Genomic DNA, 15,000 nt, shown 5'->3' with positions numbered 1-15,000 from the left:
ATATTCGATTATACTCTGAATTTGATCTTTCTGCTTTCTTGAGTATTTTCCTCTAATAAACACCGGAAGATGGTCCGAAAGACCAATGTTTGGCACAGAAATATTAGCAATGAAACTCGGATGCGTTGTATAGATATGATCAAGACATGTAGAGCTCACAGGCCGTGTAACTTCATTTACGAGTTGATTCAAATTTAGGCTTCTAAAGGCTTTCGCTAATCGATGTGTTTTATATGCAGGGTCGAAGAAGTTCATGTTAAAGTCCCCAAAAACATGTAATTCTTAAATAAGCTGCTTCGATGTTTAACTCTAGTCTGTCTCCGCAGTTGATGAAGGTGGGCGGTAGACAGCCCCTATGAGTATCGGACGATTTGATTTATACGGATGGATTTGTAACCAAATGGTTTCGAGGTCATTTTCATCCAGGCTTGTAATTCTTTCAACTATAAGTCTGTCCGCGATATAAGCGAGAATTCCGCCGCCTTTCTTCAATCCCTGTCGATCTTTCCTGAAAAATGCGTAGCCAGGTATTTGTAAAACACAATCAGGTTTGTTTGGCTTGAGGAAGGTTTCGAGGAGAAAAAGCACATCAATTTCATGATGATTTGCTATGAGTAATAACTGTATTTGTTCCAGCTTAGTGTCCGTTAAATTATTTACATTCCACTGACCTAATTTGAGACCATTTCCTGGCAAAGATATCCGAGGGCACAGTTCGCTTTTCTTGTCCTTCTTGTCCTTCTTGTCGTTTGAGGTAGTTGGGCCGGGATTTGGGTTAACATCCCAAGCTTTAAAATTTTCTGGCTCCAAAATAAGAGGATTGAAAGTTGACACACCATTTGTAGTATATTTCATCACTGAATGAAGAAATTTTCGTTTGAGCTTCTTCGGTGGGGATGCTGAGATTGTCTTCAGTCCCAAAATGGAAGCGTTCATTTGGCGTTGTTGTTGATATTTTGATGAAACGTAAGTGTAGTCGCTTTCAAAGGAACTATGGTCACTGTCGTATAGCTACTTCAAGAATAAATAGTACTAAGCGACGATTGAGTCTGTTCACGGAGTGAGACGCCATGTTCTCTCGCCAACGCCACGCTTGGATATGTGAGTCGTATATTTTGGGAGAATCGTTTTCTACCGTTTTCTAGTATTTGTTTGATGAAGGTATCACACAATAAGTACTCTGACTGTTATTTTGTTCCAAATTTTATTATTTCCTTTATTTATAATTTTTAATTAGTATAATTACATACATTAAGTGATTGATGAAAATTCTCTACGCTGATTGGTTGCAATTGAGGTGATTATTACGTGATAATCTTGTAGTATGCATGTCCAATACTCACTAAGTGAAACGACCCGAATGCACGATCTGTCGACCCGAAAAATGCATCTCATTAGATAAAATCGACGTACAGCTGTCCCCACGAATCGAACGATCCGTACGATTCGTGAATCGCTTTTACGACCCGTATCCATTCGAGTATTGCATGTTATAGTGGCAGCATGTCGCTCATTTTTATGCGGAAACTACCCGAAGACACGATCTGTCAACCGGAAAAATGCATCTCATTAGATAATACCGTCGCACAGCTGTCCCCACGAATCGATCGATCCGTACAATTCGTGAAACCCTTTTACGACCCGTGTCGATTCGACTATTGCATGTTGTTGCTAATTTTTATGCCTGTCAATGTGTGTACGCGTCGCGGTCCAATTTGTGAATGAGCTGTTGTCCATAAACATGAACACACTGAGCCGCATCTACCCAAACAAACGAGACAATGTGTGTATGCGTCGTTCTCAAAACCCATGCCGTCAAAGGTTTACAGGAACGCAAGGAAAGTGTGCACGCCTCGTTCTAAAAGCCTGTGCCGACAACCGAAAGTGTGTATACCTCGGAGCCTGCGCCGACAAACAAACAAGGGAAAGTGTGTATGGCTCGTTCTAAAAGCCTGTGCCGACGAACAAACAGGGGAAGTGTGTATAACACGTTGTAAAAGCTTTCTAAGAGCCGGTGCCAGAAAGAAATGGATGTGGTGACTTATGTGTATCTAAAATACATTTCAAGTCCTAATTGCAATTTACTTCTCACATCATGATTCATTATGATTCCACAATTGCGGCACAAATATTCATTAATAAACCACCCACGATTCTTGCCCATAGAGCCTCTGTGAGTTCCCTTTTCAAGAACAGCGATTTTAATAGAAGAGTTACATTGCAGACAAGCGAAAGTGTGTATTCTTTGGAGCCTGCGCCGACAAACAAACAAGGGAAAGCGTGTATGCTTCGTTCTAAGAAGCCGGGCCGTCAAGCGAAAGAGTGTATACTTCGGAGCCTGCACTGGTAAAGTTGCCTTGGGGTTGTGATCGTGGCTTCAGATTGTATTTTTGTGGATACGTACATGCTGCCTTAAGGGCGTAGATAGCCTTTGCACATCTTGTGGGAATAGTTCCTGAAAACGCTGTCAGAAATGAAGTTTTTTGGTCTCGAAATTTGCACATTTCCTATTATGAAATTTGAATCTAGGGAAAGCCCGGGAAGGGCTACGCCCCTGTAACCTATTTACAGGATACAATAGTTGTTTTCATTGTCACTGTCATAAATTCCTTGCAAGTTGAAGTGTGGATGAACCGCACACCGTTACAAAAGGAATTTGTTTGGTCCTTTGATGATAAAATCGAAGGTACCAATAAGTTAAGATCAGTAACATAGAACAAGTTGCCTCTCCCAGTGTACAATTGCTTTTGCTCCCTACGATAGGTACTTGCATAAATGCAATTTATTTTTATTTCCAAAATGCTCAGGACTTCCAATATCACGTTTCGCTTACGACGCTGTCTGTTCCGGTCAACGGGAAATGCGTTTTCTCGTCAACCCAATGATATATCACACAATTAGGATCACAACTCTCTGGATTAACCGCTAATAAAGATACAATAATAACCTATTTCTTCCACACTTCCGCTAATCACTCTTCATAAGGCGCCATTTAAAGAGCACAAACAGGTATACAATACAAGACTGCAACGAGTGTATGCTGATATTCCCCAATTTTCCAACCATGGCTAACCGTATGCAAGCAATGGACAGTGATTTAAAAGAGTGCTATAACCACGACCTTGATTGGACTCTGTTGCCTGAAAAATTGCGCCAGGTACGGCATAAAATACCCTTCACATATCTTCTACAAAAACAAAGGTTTTTGCCATAACCTATTTCTCCCCACTCCAAATTACCAGCATGTGCTCTCTCAATTCTTATCCTTGTCATTCGTAGATTTGTCGTTTATTCGGAAAGGGATGAAGCAACGAGAAACGACGGTATTATTGGGAATACTGACATTAATATCATTTTGTATGGGACACGCTGTACTTCAGATTAATGAATTCTGGACAGAACCTATCATAGTACGGATTGCTATTGTTCTACCTACAGGTATGTGGAGACCTTTTAATATTTACTTTCGATCAGCACGAATCCAGCAAACTTTAAACACCGACAATTGAGTCCTCACAGAAGAAATGGACTATCTCGCACTTCCGAATGCAGTAATTAACTACGCTTTTCTAGCCAAGGGACCCGCACTCATTGCGCAACGCCAAGGGCATGTACCTGTAAACGAACACATTTACCTCAAAGCCTTTTGAGGCCATTTTGTAACTTCTTATAACGTATAAACATATTTTATATGGACGTATTTTATTTCATCTGTTTAGATCAAATCCTTAGCTGAAAGTTGAAGTGCCACTCGCTATTTGATGAAATGAAATTTAATTTTAAGAAAGCGCTACCCGAAAGATCCTTACTGAAACTTTTCAGCGAACTATCTGCTTCCCTAAAAAGGCTAGCTGACCACTTTCCGTTCCAAACCGTCAACCAACATCTCAAACAAGCACTTTCATCCCTAGAATTCAAACTATTACTGGAACATGGCTCACGCTGCCAAACTAACAGATTTTCTCAATTCAGTGAAAAGTACCTCCACTTCATATCCTTTCAATGAAATACTTGCCAAATTCCGTGAACCCAGTTCAATTTAGTTTCCCAGCCAACTCTTACGCATTGCAAAACCCACTTCAACAAATCAATTCCTTTACAAACTGACCCCTCCTTCGTCACAATACCAGTCCCCTCGTTACTTCACACGATATAGCAACATATTCGTCCACCATACAAGTGTGTGGTAGGAAAAGCAAAAAGGCATTACATGACGCAAATTGATCTCCCTAAACTGAAACAAACACAAGACTAACCTTCTTCCAAACTTCATTGTGTAAGCAAAATTAAAAGACGTTAACATTAATAAAAGGTTTGGGTTGCTTTCTATATTAGAATGCATATAACCTGTGACCTGAACTTTACAACCACAGTCCAGACACCCACCATAAAGGGGTAATATCATGGGAATTGTCTTAATTTGACCATAAATTCACAAAAAACAATTCAGAGACTTTTTCATTCATAAATTGCTTCTGGATAACTGCGGTGATATAAAAATCAATGAAATGTTACCAGAAAAATGAGCTGCAATAAGTTATTACAAAATGACCTAAGTAGGATTTTAACATTGCTACGAAACAATGCGGAAAAATTCCCAAGTTATCACATCCGAGCGTTGGCCCTAGTAAGGGAAATGGGCCCACACAACTTAAGTTATTACGGAATTCATCTAAGATGCAAGGGGAGAACTTTTAAACATGTCAAGACTATTCTCTTCTTCTTATTTTCAGCAAAAAGCATTGGGAAAATTATCAGAACAGGACTGAAGATACCAACGAAACGACCGCTGCAAAAAAACAACGCACACAATGATGCCTTATCACATGGAATAACAAACATTGCTTTAGTAAAGAAAATTTATGTAAGAAAACAGTACTGCAATTAATCGAAGAAAAAGTGAATTTATTGTTATAATTTTTACATTAATATAATTGATATAACTTGAATTATTGTTAGCAATAGGAGAATTTTCCTTACCAAGTCTGGGCCCAATTGTTGAAAAATGGTCATTAAAAGCGTTAGAAAGCTCACTAAGATTAGAGATAACGGCATCATTCAATTTCAATTCTGTCACCCTTGTATTATTTACAACACCGGAAGTAAGCTCATTAAAGGTTCCGTTTGCCACGTTTTTCCATAGGCAGCCCAAGCTCCCGTCACTAGACAGCCGTTGAGAATTTCAACGCGTTATGACACTTTGTATGGGAAATAAAACACCGTCGATTATGAAGCCTAAAAAATGCTCAATTTAACGTTCATTCAATTAAAGGAATGAAAATGACTACACTCTCTCTAGTGACGCGAACTTGGGCTGGTTTTTCGAGGATTACCCTTAGATTGAATAAAAGCATTAGAATAAATAAGTTACTTTAGAAGTCTTGAAGTTTAAATGTTTATTTTATTACGCAACGTTTTGTACTTTTCCCAATCGCGTGAATGATTCGATGCAATTCCTTCCCTTTTGGCAGCATCAGCGGTCACGCATGCCTTTCTTAAATTGGGAATTGATCCAGGGTCTGCTTTATTGGTTCTAGCACGTCTAGATCGGAGTGGTGCATGAATATTAACAATATTCAAAAATTACGTTTTCCAATCAGTCCACAAACCATTTCGATCTTCAGAACCATTACAGAACCAATCTTGTTGAGCGGTATCGTTACAAAAACTCTCTCGATTCAAATTTAGGAAATTTCTATATGAAATGGTTGAATGCCCTGTTGAAAAAGACGCGAGAGATAATTTCCTATAAACGTAAATAAGGCTATGATCGCTGATACCAATATGAGAGACTCCGGAACAGGCAACCCTGTCAACATAATTTGTGGATTCAGTTATACGAATAGGTTCAGTTTTTACGCAAAAACATGCTGCTCCTTTATTATTAATAAGCTATGCGCTATCATTCTCAAGGGAAAACACTTTCCTACCAAATGCTTTCCCTTTAACAGCTCTTTCTGTGGCAGACGATCAAGCGTTACTGTGCAATAAGAAACGAATGCCCTGAACATCCAAGGCAGAAGTGCATTCCTTGCGCTTGATAGCCATCAAGACGTAGATCCAAACTCGTGTTACGTTAATATTTTTTTAACCAAAGTAACTGTGAGCACGCGCCGGGGGTACTCACACGGCCTCCGTCGAAAAACATCGTCCAAATCGTCTTTAATACAAGATACAAGTCGACTGAATCGACAACTCGAACATGCGTCTAAGTCCCGCAAATGAGAAGCACTTCTCCATTCGACAACGGGTCGTATCAATTGGGCACGATTCGTACGAATCGAACGCATCGACAACACGGAGAAGGGTTTCTTGTCCTACAGCGTGTTAAAAACATTTTAAGTCCCCCTAATGTGATGCATTTCTCCATTCGACAACGGATCGTGTCACATGGGCACGAATCGTTCGAATCGAACGAATCGACAACTCGGAGAAGGGACTCTTGAGCTACAGTGTGTTACAACTATTCAAGTCCACCTAATGAGATGCAATTCTCCATTCGATAACAGGTCGTATCACATGGGCACGATTCGTACGAATCGAACGAATCGACAACTCGTGTTAGACATATTCTTGAGCTACAGTGTGTTACAACTATTCAAGTCCCCCTAATGAGATGCATTTCTCCATTCGACAACGGGTCGTATCACATGGGCACGATTCGTACGAATCGAACGAATCGACAACTCGGAGAAGGGTTTCTTGGCCTACATCGTGTTAGAAATATTCTAAGTCCCCCTTATGAGATTCAATTCTCCATTCGACAACGGGTCGTATCACATGGGCACGATTCGTACGAATCGAACGAATCGACAACTTGCAGAAGGGTTTCTTGGCCTACATCGTGTTAGAAATATTCTAAGTTCCCCTAATGAGATTCAATTCTCCATTCGACAACGGGTCGTATCACATGGGCACGATTCGTACGAATCGAACGAATCGACAACTTGCAGAAGGGTTTCTTGGCCTACATCGTGTTAGAAATATTCTAAGTCCCCCTAATGAGATTCAATTCTCCATTCGACAACGGGCCGTATCACATGGGCACGATTCGTACGAATCGAACGAATCGACAACTTGCAGAAGGGTTTCTTGGCCTATATCGTGTTAGAAATATTCTAAGTCCCCCTAATGAGATTCAATTCTCCACTCGACAACGGGTCGTATCACATGGGCACGATTCGTACGAATCGAACGAATCGACAACTTGCAGAAGGGTTTCTTGGCCTACATCGTGTTAGAAATATTCTAAGTCCCCCTAATGAGATTCAATTCTCCATTCGACAACGGGTGGTACCACATGGGCACGATTTGTACGAATCGACAGCAACTGCACAGCCTTTTTACGACTCGTATCTATTCAGGTGTATTGGACAACCCTCTCATCTAGACAATTTTTTCAAACTATCTTCAAATCATTTTGTCGAAGTGACAGACGGAGAAATCAATATCGTTGTTTTAAAGAAAATGCATATTTGTAAAATCATCACCAATATAATTACTCTGGCCGCAGGCACGGCGGCCAGAGTTGAGATCTCGGCCAGTTTTTTCACGTTTCCACCACAAATCGGCAAAGCCTGCTGACCACAAGAATCGCGGGCTCTAAGAAGACGCCATATTGAAAATTCAACAGCGCGAGTCCCATGTGAAAGCCAAACAAATATGTACCGGGATCCGTATTATGATAATGTTTCTGTTTCTTGTAATTATTTGTTTTGAAATGTGAATTAGAGGAACGTTAACGACTGTACTTTTCAGTAGTGTCATTATAATAACAACCATCGCATGGATCATCGGCAAGCTGTTTGTAAGTTTATGTACACTCATACGATGTTCAGAAACGGTTTCTAATTTATTTGAAGACTATATTATGCTGCCTGAAGTGGAACAGTTACATTCAAGTGTACGAAATTAACGAAGAAACTTGGAATCAGGTCTCGTTATGAGATGTTTGTTTACACCAGCAATAAGAATTTATGGGAACGCCACAGGTCCAGACGGGAACGTGAACCAAGTAGAATACAGTACTAGTGAAAAAGCTAAAGCGACTGTCGAAGAAGAATCGAAAGCTGCAAGTGTTTGTTTTTTTTAAAATTCGGAAAAATACACCAATGTCATCTAAAATTCATCGCTATGTTAAATTCAAATCGAAGTGGCATCGAAAAAGATTCAAAGAGATGCAGATAGTTCAAAAATATTATTCTTTGTTTACATGTGTTTTACCCTCGTCACTTTTCACGAGTCATAACCACAGAATTAATTATTGTAAGTTCAAACTAAGTTCCGATATAAAGAAGAACCCTGGTCCCATTGTGGATCCCAGTAAAACTATAATCTTGAGCACCTTACAGCCAAGGCAACTTTAGAGTACTTCGTCAAAATGCTGGACAACAGTGTTTTTGCGATGAGTTTGAGTTCTTTCATATACCACAACAATGGGCGGATTTATTGTTCTAATGATTTGATACAAATAATGGATGTTGGTAATCAGTTATATTCAAGGTTGGCGCATTCAGCTGCCTTTTTTGCTGTTGGCAGAGTTACCATCAATGTTAAGAGTGTTTGATACTGCCTACCAAGTTTCTTACAGTGAGAGCTACACTGGAAATGTTCATGGTAATAGTGCAATCGAGGGATACCATTACTGTATGTCTTTTCTTGGAGCTTTCGAATCGCTTATGACTCAAAGCTATACCTCATTTATTTTAGGAGTAAGATGCATTGTTGTTGGAATCTATTGTTGTAATAATGGTGCTTTTAAAATATTTGATTCTCATGGTAGAGATTTGTATGGAAACAGTCATCCTGAAGGGACATGCGTTCTTTTAGAAGTACCATCTGTAAGTAGTTTAGTCCAGTATATTCAAAGTTTGTATCAGATCAGTGATATATTTGAGGTAAAAGGAATAAAAATTGCTAAAGTTAATCTTAATATTGCTGAAAACAACAGCTTTTGTCCTCGTAAGCAGTGTTGTCCACTGGCACTATATTCATTGTGTTACTCTGTCATCAAGCCCTGCAGTTACTGGGATTCTAATACATTAGCTGCTATTGTGAACATTGGGACTAAATTCTACCATGGCTGGTGCATAAACAGTCATCTTACAATCAATGATTTACCTAAATATGTCACCATTTGAGGACTAAAGGTGAAAGTGAATCTTCATGCCAAAAGTACAGGAGTGATGACCTGTGATTCAACCTTTGCCCCATATACATTTCAAGGATAAATGTATTAGTAAATTTTCGACCTATAATATACATTTGCTCACGAAAATGACTTCCTGTTTCTTTAGTGACGTCAGCATTCCAACGTTTACAAACATTTGTGAGGCTGACAAGATAAAATTTGAATACATATTTATTATGAACTACTACCTTCAAGGCATTTACATGTACGAACTTGTTTCATCAGGGATTCGCTGATTTGAAGTTTGAAGTTCCTACTTATTAAAAACCAACTTTTTACAAAAAAAAAAAAAAAACACCAGCAAAGATGATTCAACTTTATCCTAGCATTTCTTAAATAAAACATAGGAATCGGCCAGAGGATAGGCGGAATATGGCCTCTTGTTATACTAAAATGATAGCTTGTTGTAAATGGGCTGCTCGTTGAATATCGGTGAATAATTGTTAATTATTATTTATTCCATGATTAATATGGAATACATGTGTCTTATTGCGCAATAATTAACAGTTTAGTTCATTGAGAGTGCAAATTTATAGTGCATGTCAAATACCAAGCTTTAATTACGAAATAGTATTGATGCTACAACAAAAACAGGTTTATGTATTTTTCTTGTAATCAACAGCCACATCTCCCTCATAGAAATTAAGAACCTAATTAAGAACCTACTTTGCTTAAATTGTCAACAACTACCTCAAAATACAAGAACCTAGTTTGCGAGACTTCAGAAATTGTAGGTTTTAACATGCGGGCCAACGAAATCCCTGCTGACCAAGTGGCTACAATCCCTTTGGTCAGCCCCAAGGATAGTTCCACTGCACAAGAGTAACGTGGGCTCTGGATACGAGATTGCTTCCGTACCCGATCTCCCTTTCCCTAGTCCTGGAGGTTTTTCTTTTTTCTTCTTCTTCTCAGATGAAATTTAGCCAAGAAGCGGTAACAACGAATTAACGATAAAAAAACTTGTGGTTTCGCTCTCTACGAATCTCATTTCCATGCAGACGCCAACTTTACAATCATAACTAAAAAAGACCCAATGACAATCACGCTATCACACGCTCGTCAGCCATAAATGTGACAAATATCTGTACCTACCCTTCGGCCAACCAATCAAATTGAATTTGCGTGGATGGTAAAATATCTACCAATCAGAATCGACAGTCATAAACTGGACTGTAAATATTTAATGGAAATGAGATTCGCATTGACCGAAACCAGAGGTTTTTTTCGTCGTTAATTCCTTGTCGTCGCGTCGCGGCTAAATTTCATCCGAGAAGAAGAAGAAAGAAAAACATCTGGGAGCAGGGTAGATCTCCCTTGAAATAGTAATTTAATGATTTCCTCTTAGTGCTAAACTGATCAAGGAAAGTAACGAAGTAAAAACGAATTTCTCCAACTGTGATATGCTGTAGCACTGACAAATATTGTTCAAGTCAAGAAAGCATAATTTAGAAAGAAAAAAAACACTGCTAGCATAATTTGCGGATCATTTTCTAGTTTTGACAGGCACGTTTGTTCGATGTTTTAGAGGTATTTGCAATTTACTGAGCCCGGAAATGGAGCGTGGGATTAGCATTCACGGGAACCGGAAGTCCCATGGCAAACCATGTCGATGCCAATACCTCTCATGGGGAAGGCTACAAAATGGCGTTGGCTATGCCATGGAAAGTACACTTGGCCATCCCTCAAAGGAGGTTGGAAATTTCGTAACAATTACACGCCGCAATATCCCATCTTAATATTACAAGCTTACCGCTCTAAAAAGAATGAAAACAGGCAGAATTAACGCGATAGTTCATCAAGAATTGGCGTTTCTGAGGTAAGCCGCGCTGATCTTCAATATTTAGGTCACTTTGTAAACGGTTAGCTTTCATTTGTTCGCTGTGTACCACTGCGTCAGTTCTCCGTTAAAAAATTCGCCTTCTCAGGAGCTTATCTCGCTAGTCTAGTGGATATTGTATCGGGAATTGTATTGAAAAGCCCTGGATCCGAGTTCGACCCTCTGCTTTGCCTATTCTTGATCTTCTCTGCATGTTTAAAATATTTGTTTAATGGGCCATTTCCGAGTTCATGTTTGCCTCCTCTTCAAAACGAGGCTGTGTGCGCCAGCCGGTTCGAGCGAAAACGTTTTGTATACACTCTCAGAGAAAGGATATGTATAGCTAAACGAATAAACGGTCTCTGATTAAAGAAAATGCATTTTTGTACTTATTTGCCATGGCTTTTAAAGAGCATAATTTTCTTGCAAAGTAGCATAATTAGGAAAAACGAGCACAATTTTAGCATAACTTAGACACAAATTGAGCACTGCTAAAAGCATAATATGCTGCTACTTTTACCAGAACAATCTATTCGAGCCTAATTGTGACACTCCAGCCACATGTTCATACCTTTTTAGCCGATACATGACAATGTTTGAGAGAGAAATTTGTCTCGAATGCGGCGAAAAAATGTATTAAATTATTATTTTTAACCTTAATAAATGCACTCTTTTGATATCCCCGTGTTGCTAGAGGCGGTTAACAGCCAATTTTAATAGGTAAGATACGATCATTTCTCACCTTATCATGGACCTAATTTGAACGCCAAAAATTCTGTAGCCAAGAATACATCGCGGAACCCCTTGATGACTCCTCTTTGCATTACGCCCCTTGGATTGCCTATGCCAACCGAGAAGCGCTCGTTTTCCAGAGAGCGATTTTCATCCTTTTCCGCCATGTCACGCAAAACAGACGTTCTCATTCCCAGGGTCTTTTAAGGTGGGTTATTAAAAATGGCGGACAAGGTGCATACACCTTTATTTAATAAGAACCTTTTTCTAGGGATTAAACAAAAAATTGCATTTCACAGCGTGATATACCCTGCAACGGCCAAAGTCGTAGCGAGACAAGTTGCAAGAGGCGTTGCCGAAAGTACAATTAGGTTCTACTTTTCGTACAACTTGTCTCGCAACGATTTTGGCCGTTGCAGGGTATGTTACACTGTGAAATGTTTCGTGCAACCTGTCCTGCTACAGTGTCGCCAAAACACGAAACATTTCACATTGTAACAGCGCCTTTAGTCTTGTTGCAATCCATGAAGGATTGCCAAACTCACCAAGAGGCACAGATAGTAAATATAACGGAACGAGTTTATTGTGTTGAAACCAATTAATCATAGCAACATCCATGTTTTCGTCGGTAGAATTAACAGCCTAAAACAGCCGATTCCAGAGTAATTACGTGAGGAATTTAACAATTTTTAGTTGCTCAAACTAATACAAAAGATGGCCGAACAACTAGATCAAGTAATACATGCGCCCTCAGTTCTAAACGGTAAGTTAGACGCGTGAAAAGGCACAATCTCGTACCCAGAGTCCTCGGGCTTCTTGGTCAGCGGGTGAGCGCCCGGAGAGACTCTGGGATAATCGACTCCATTTTCCCAGAAAACGTGGGTTCCGGTATGATTACGTATGCCTGAGTTTAAACGGAAACAGAAACGAGAAAACCGTAAACAGTAGAAATGGCGGGTGGAAAGTGTTCGAGAAACAAGAATTTTAGCCTTACACACAAAGAAACTGGAGAAATGTTCATTGGCTTGCTGTAAGAGCAAATGAAGATGAAACCTCTGACGCTTTCGGTAAGTGTATTTTTAGTGTTTCAGCGTACATTCCATCGTTCAGAATGCCATCGTGCAAGCAATACGATCGACAATTTTTTTGTGGAAACGACACAAATGCCCTCTTCTACTACAATTTGATGTTTCCGTAATTCTGAATGGCTTCGACAAGACCTTATTCCACGGATTTCTCCTCAAAGAGACTGATGTAATGTTTTCCCACGGTACTTTTGCAACAGCAACAGTAATCACGCGTGGGAAAATTCCCGTGCGGTATAAGACATAATTCAAACCTCGTCGTTTTATTATTTTTGTGATTTATATATTTCTGAGGTAGAAAAAATCAAACAGCACTGAAACTAGTTTTAGATTTTGAATCTCCCTCCAAATTCTGGGGCTTCCGAATTACTTACCGACTTCCTGTAGGACTGCCATTGTTACGCAAGCGGCCAATCAAAAATATAGTTCAAGTCGATTATCCCAGAGTCTCTCCGGGCGCTCACCCGCTGACCAAGAAGCCCGAGGACTCTGGGTACGAGATTGGAAAAGGCAGGAAACGAGTGAAGTACAAACAGAGCTCAAAACGCGCGGATAAAATCTTCAACAGCCCAGAATTAACATTGTCAGAGAGATCTAGAACTAGTTTTGAAATTCTCTTTAACAGTTTAGTGCCCGTTTATCGGCTCATTGAATTCATTTATAAGTAAATGTTCTCGTATGCACTGAAAAGAGCTTTAGTAGTGTAGTGTAACTCAACTTTTTTTTTCTCTCTAATTGTTCTGATTCACCATGGCTTGTTGCTTTGTGGACAGGGCGTATGTGAGCCAGCGAGCCTTACCTAAAATCTATTTTAAAACCTCAACTTAATCTACCTTGATTCTTTAGCCAGACTCTGATTGATTCTCTTAATAAACTGACAAAAATGATCCACGGCAAATCCTTCATTGGCCTCATGCTGACCACAAGAAAGCTGATTCATCGTGGCTTGGGCATATGCAAATCCTCAGGCAATTATAACATGAATGATATTGAATGTAAGGAGAAATGTAGACTCGGAAAAATATCGGAGTCCCAGATGGGATTTGAACCCACGACCCTCCGTGATCTAGTCGGATGCTCTAATCACTGAGCTACTGGAGACTCTATGGTGAGCAAGGGTCAATTTGTGGGTCTCGACTGGAACCGCATCGCGCGGCTACACAGCCAAGTATTGACTAGCACATTCGCGCTGCCACATTAATGCATATCAAGATGCAGCCAACCAACCTCCAAAGTGAGTGTCTTAACGATGAAACAACAACAATGATATTGAATGTAAGGAGAAATGTAGACTCGGAAAAATATCCGAGTCCCAGATGGGATTTGAACCCACGACCCTCCGTGATCTAGTCGGATGCTCTAACCACTGAGGTACTGGAGACTCTATGGTGAGCAAGGGTCAATTTGTGCTCACCACAGGGTCTCCAGGAGCTCAGTGGTTAGAGCATCCGACTAGACCACGAAGGGTCGTGGGTTCAAATCCCATCTGGGACTCGGATATTTTTCCGAGTCTACATTTCTCCTTACATTCAATATCATTGTTGTTGTTTCATCGTTAAGAATTATAACATGATCGAGCAATCGTTAAACTTAACCCTTACCTAACACCGTGCTTCTTTAGGCTGAACTTTGGTTTAATGCAGACTCAATTTTCTTAACCTGAACGTTATTTTAAGTATTTGAGACTACAATAGGTCTATTTTATAATGAAGCATGAGGACTTGGGGACAATAATCATTGGAATCCAAGTACTGCGTTGGGAACAAATTTTCGAGGCGAATGCTATGATCAGAAATGAATCCATGCTTTCTTTCTAAAACTACTTGCAAAGACTGCCAAGCGTATTCTACTCACCTGAGTGTCTCTTAAATCCCAACCACTGTTGCATACAGTACCCCATCGACCATAAAGAAAAATTTCAAGGCTGCCGGCTTTGGGTTTCTGATGCCAGTATGAATAAAGGCGAATTCCATGATGCAAAGAGCTGTTGCCTGATATTCTTGGATCTTTTTTCAATACTATCTTCTCCGTAGCGTTTCCATGGGCCCGTAGAAATCCTTTTACCTGTAATTTCACTCCAGGAAAAAAGTGAAGTTGGACACCTGGCTCAATGGTTAGTGTGACATTATCAGAAACAACCAAATCCTTTGATACGCGGTATGGCGATCCCTTCAGTG

The 15,000-nt window shown here is 39.9% G+C and overlaps 1 protein-coding gene and 1 long non-coding RNA gene across 2 annotated transcripts in view; one reads left to right on the top strand and one right to left on the bottom strand.

Moving 5' to 3' along the window:
• Positions 1 to 15,000, bottom strand: part of LOC138029610 (protein bark beetle-like) — a 53,565-nt gene that overhangs the window by 22,417 nt on the left and 16,148 nt on the right. Inside the window, exon 2 of the mRNA XM_068877307.1 lies at positions 14,678 to 15,000. This exon is cut by the window's right edge and continues 120 nt beyond it. Within this exon, the coding sequence (XP_068733408.1) occupies positions 14,678 to 15,000 (323 nt within the window). The remainder of the gene's footprint in view (positions 1 to 14,677) is intronic.
• Positions 3,158 to 5,378, top strand: LOC138028893 (uncharacterized). The gene is made up of 2 exons (XR_011127761.1): positions 3,158 to 3,438; positions 4,734 to 5,378. It is a non-coding gene; the product is annotated as an uncharacterized lncRNA (long non-coding RNA).

This window comes from Montipora capricornis, chromosome 13, assembly GCF_036669925.1.
Source record: "Montipora capricornis isolate CH-2021 chromosome 13, ASM3666992v2, whole genome shotgun sequence".
Taxonomy (NCBI): Eukaryota; Metazoa; Cnidaria; class Anthozoa; order Scleractinia; family Acroporidae; genus Montipora; species Montipora capricornis.
This window is presented reverse-complemented; position numbering and strand designations above follow the sequence as displayed.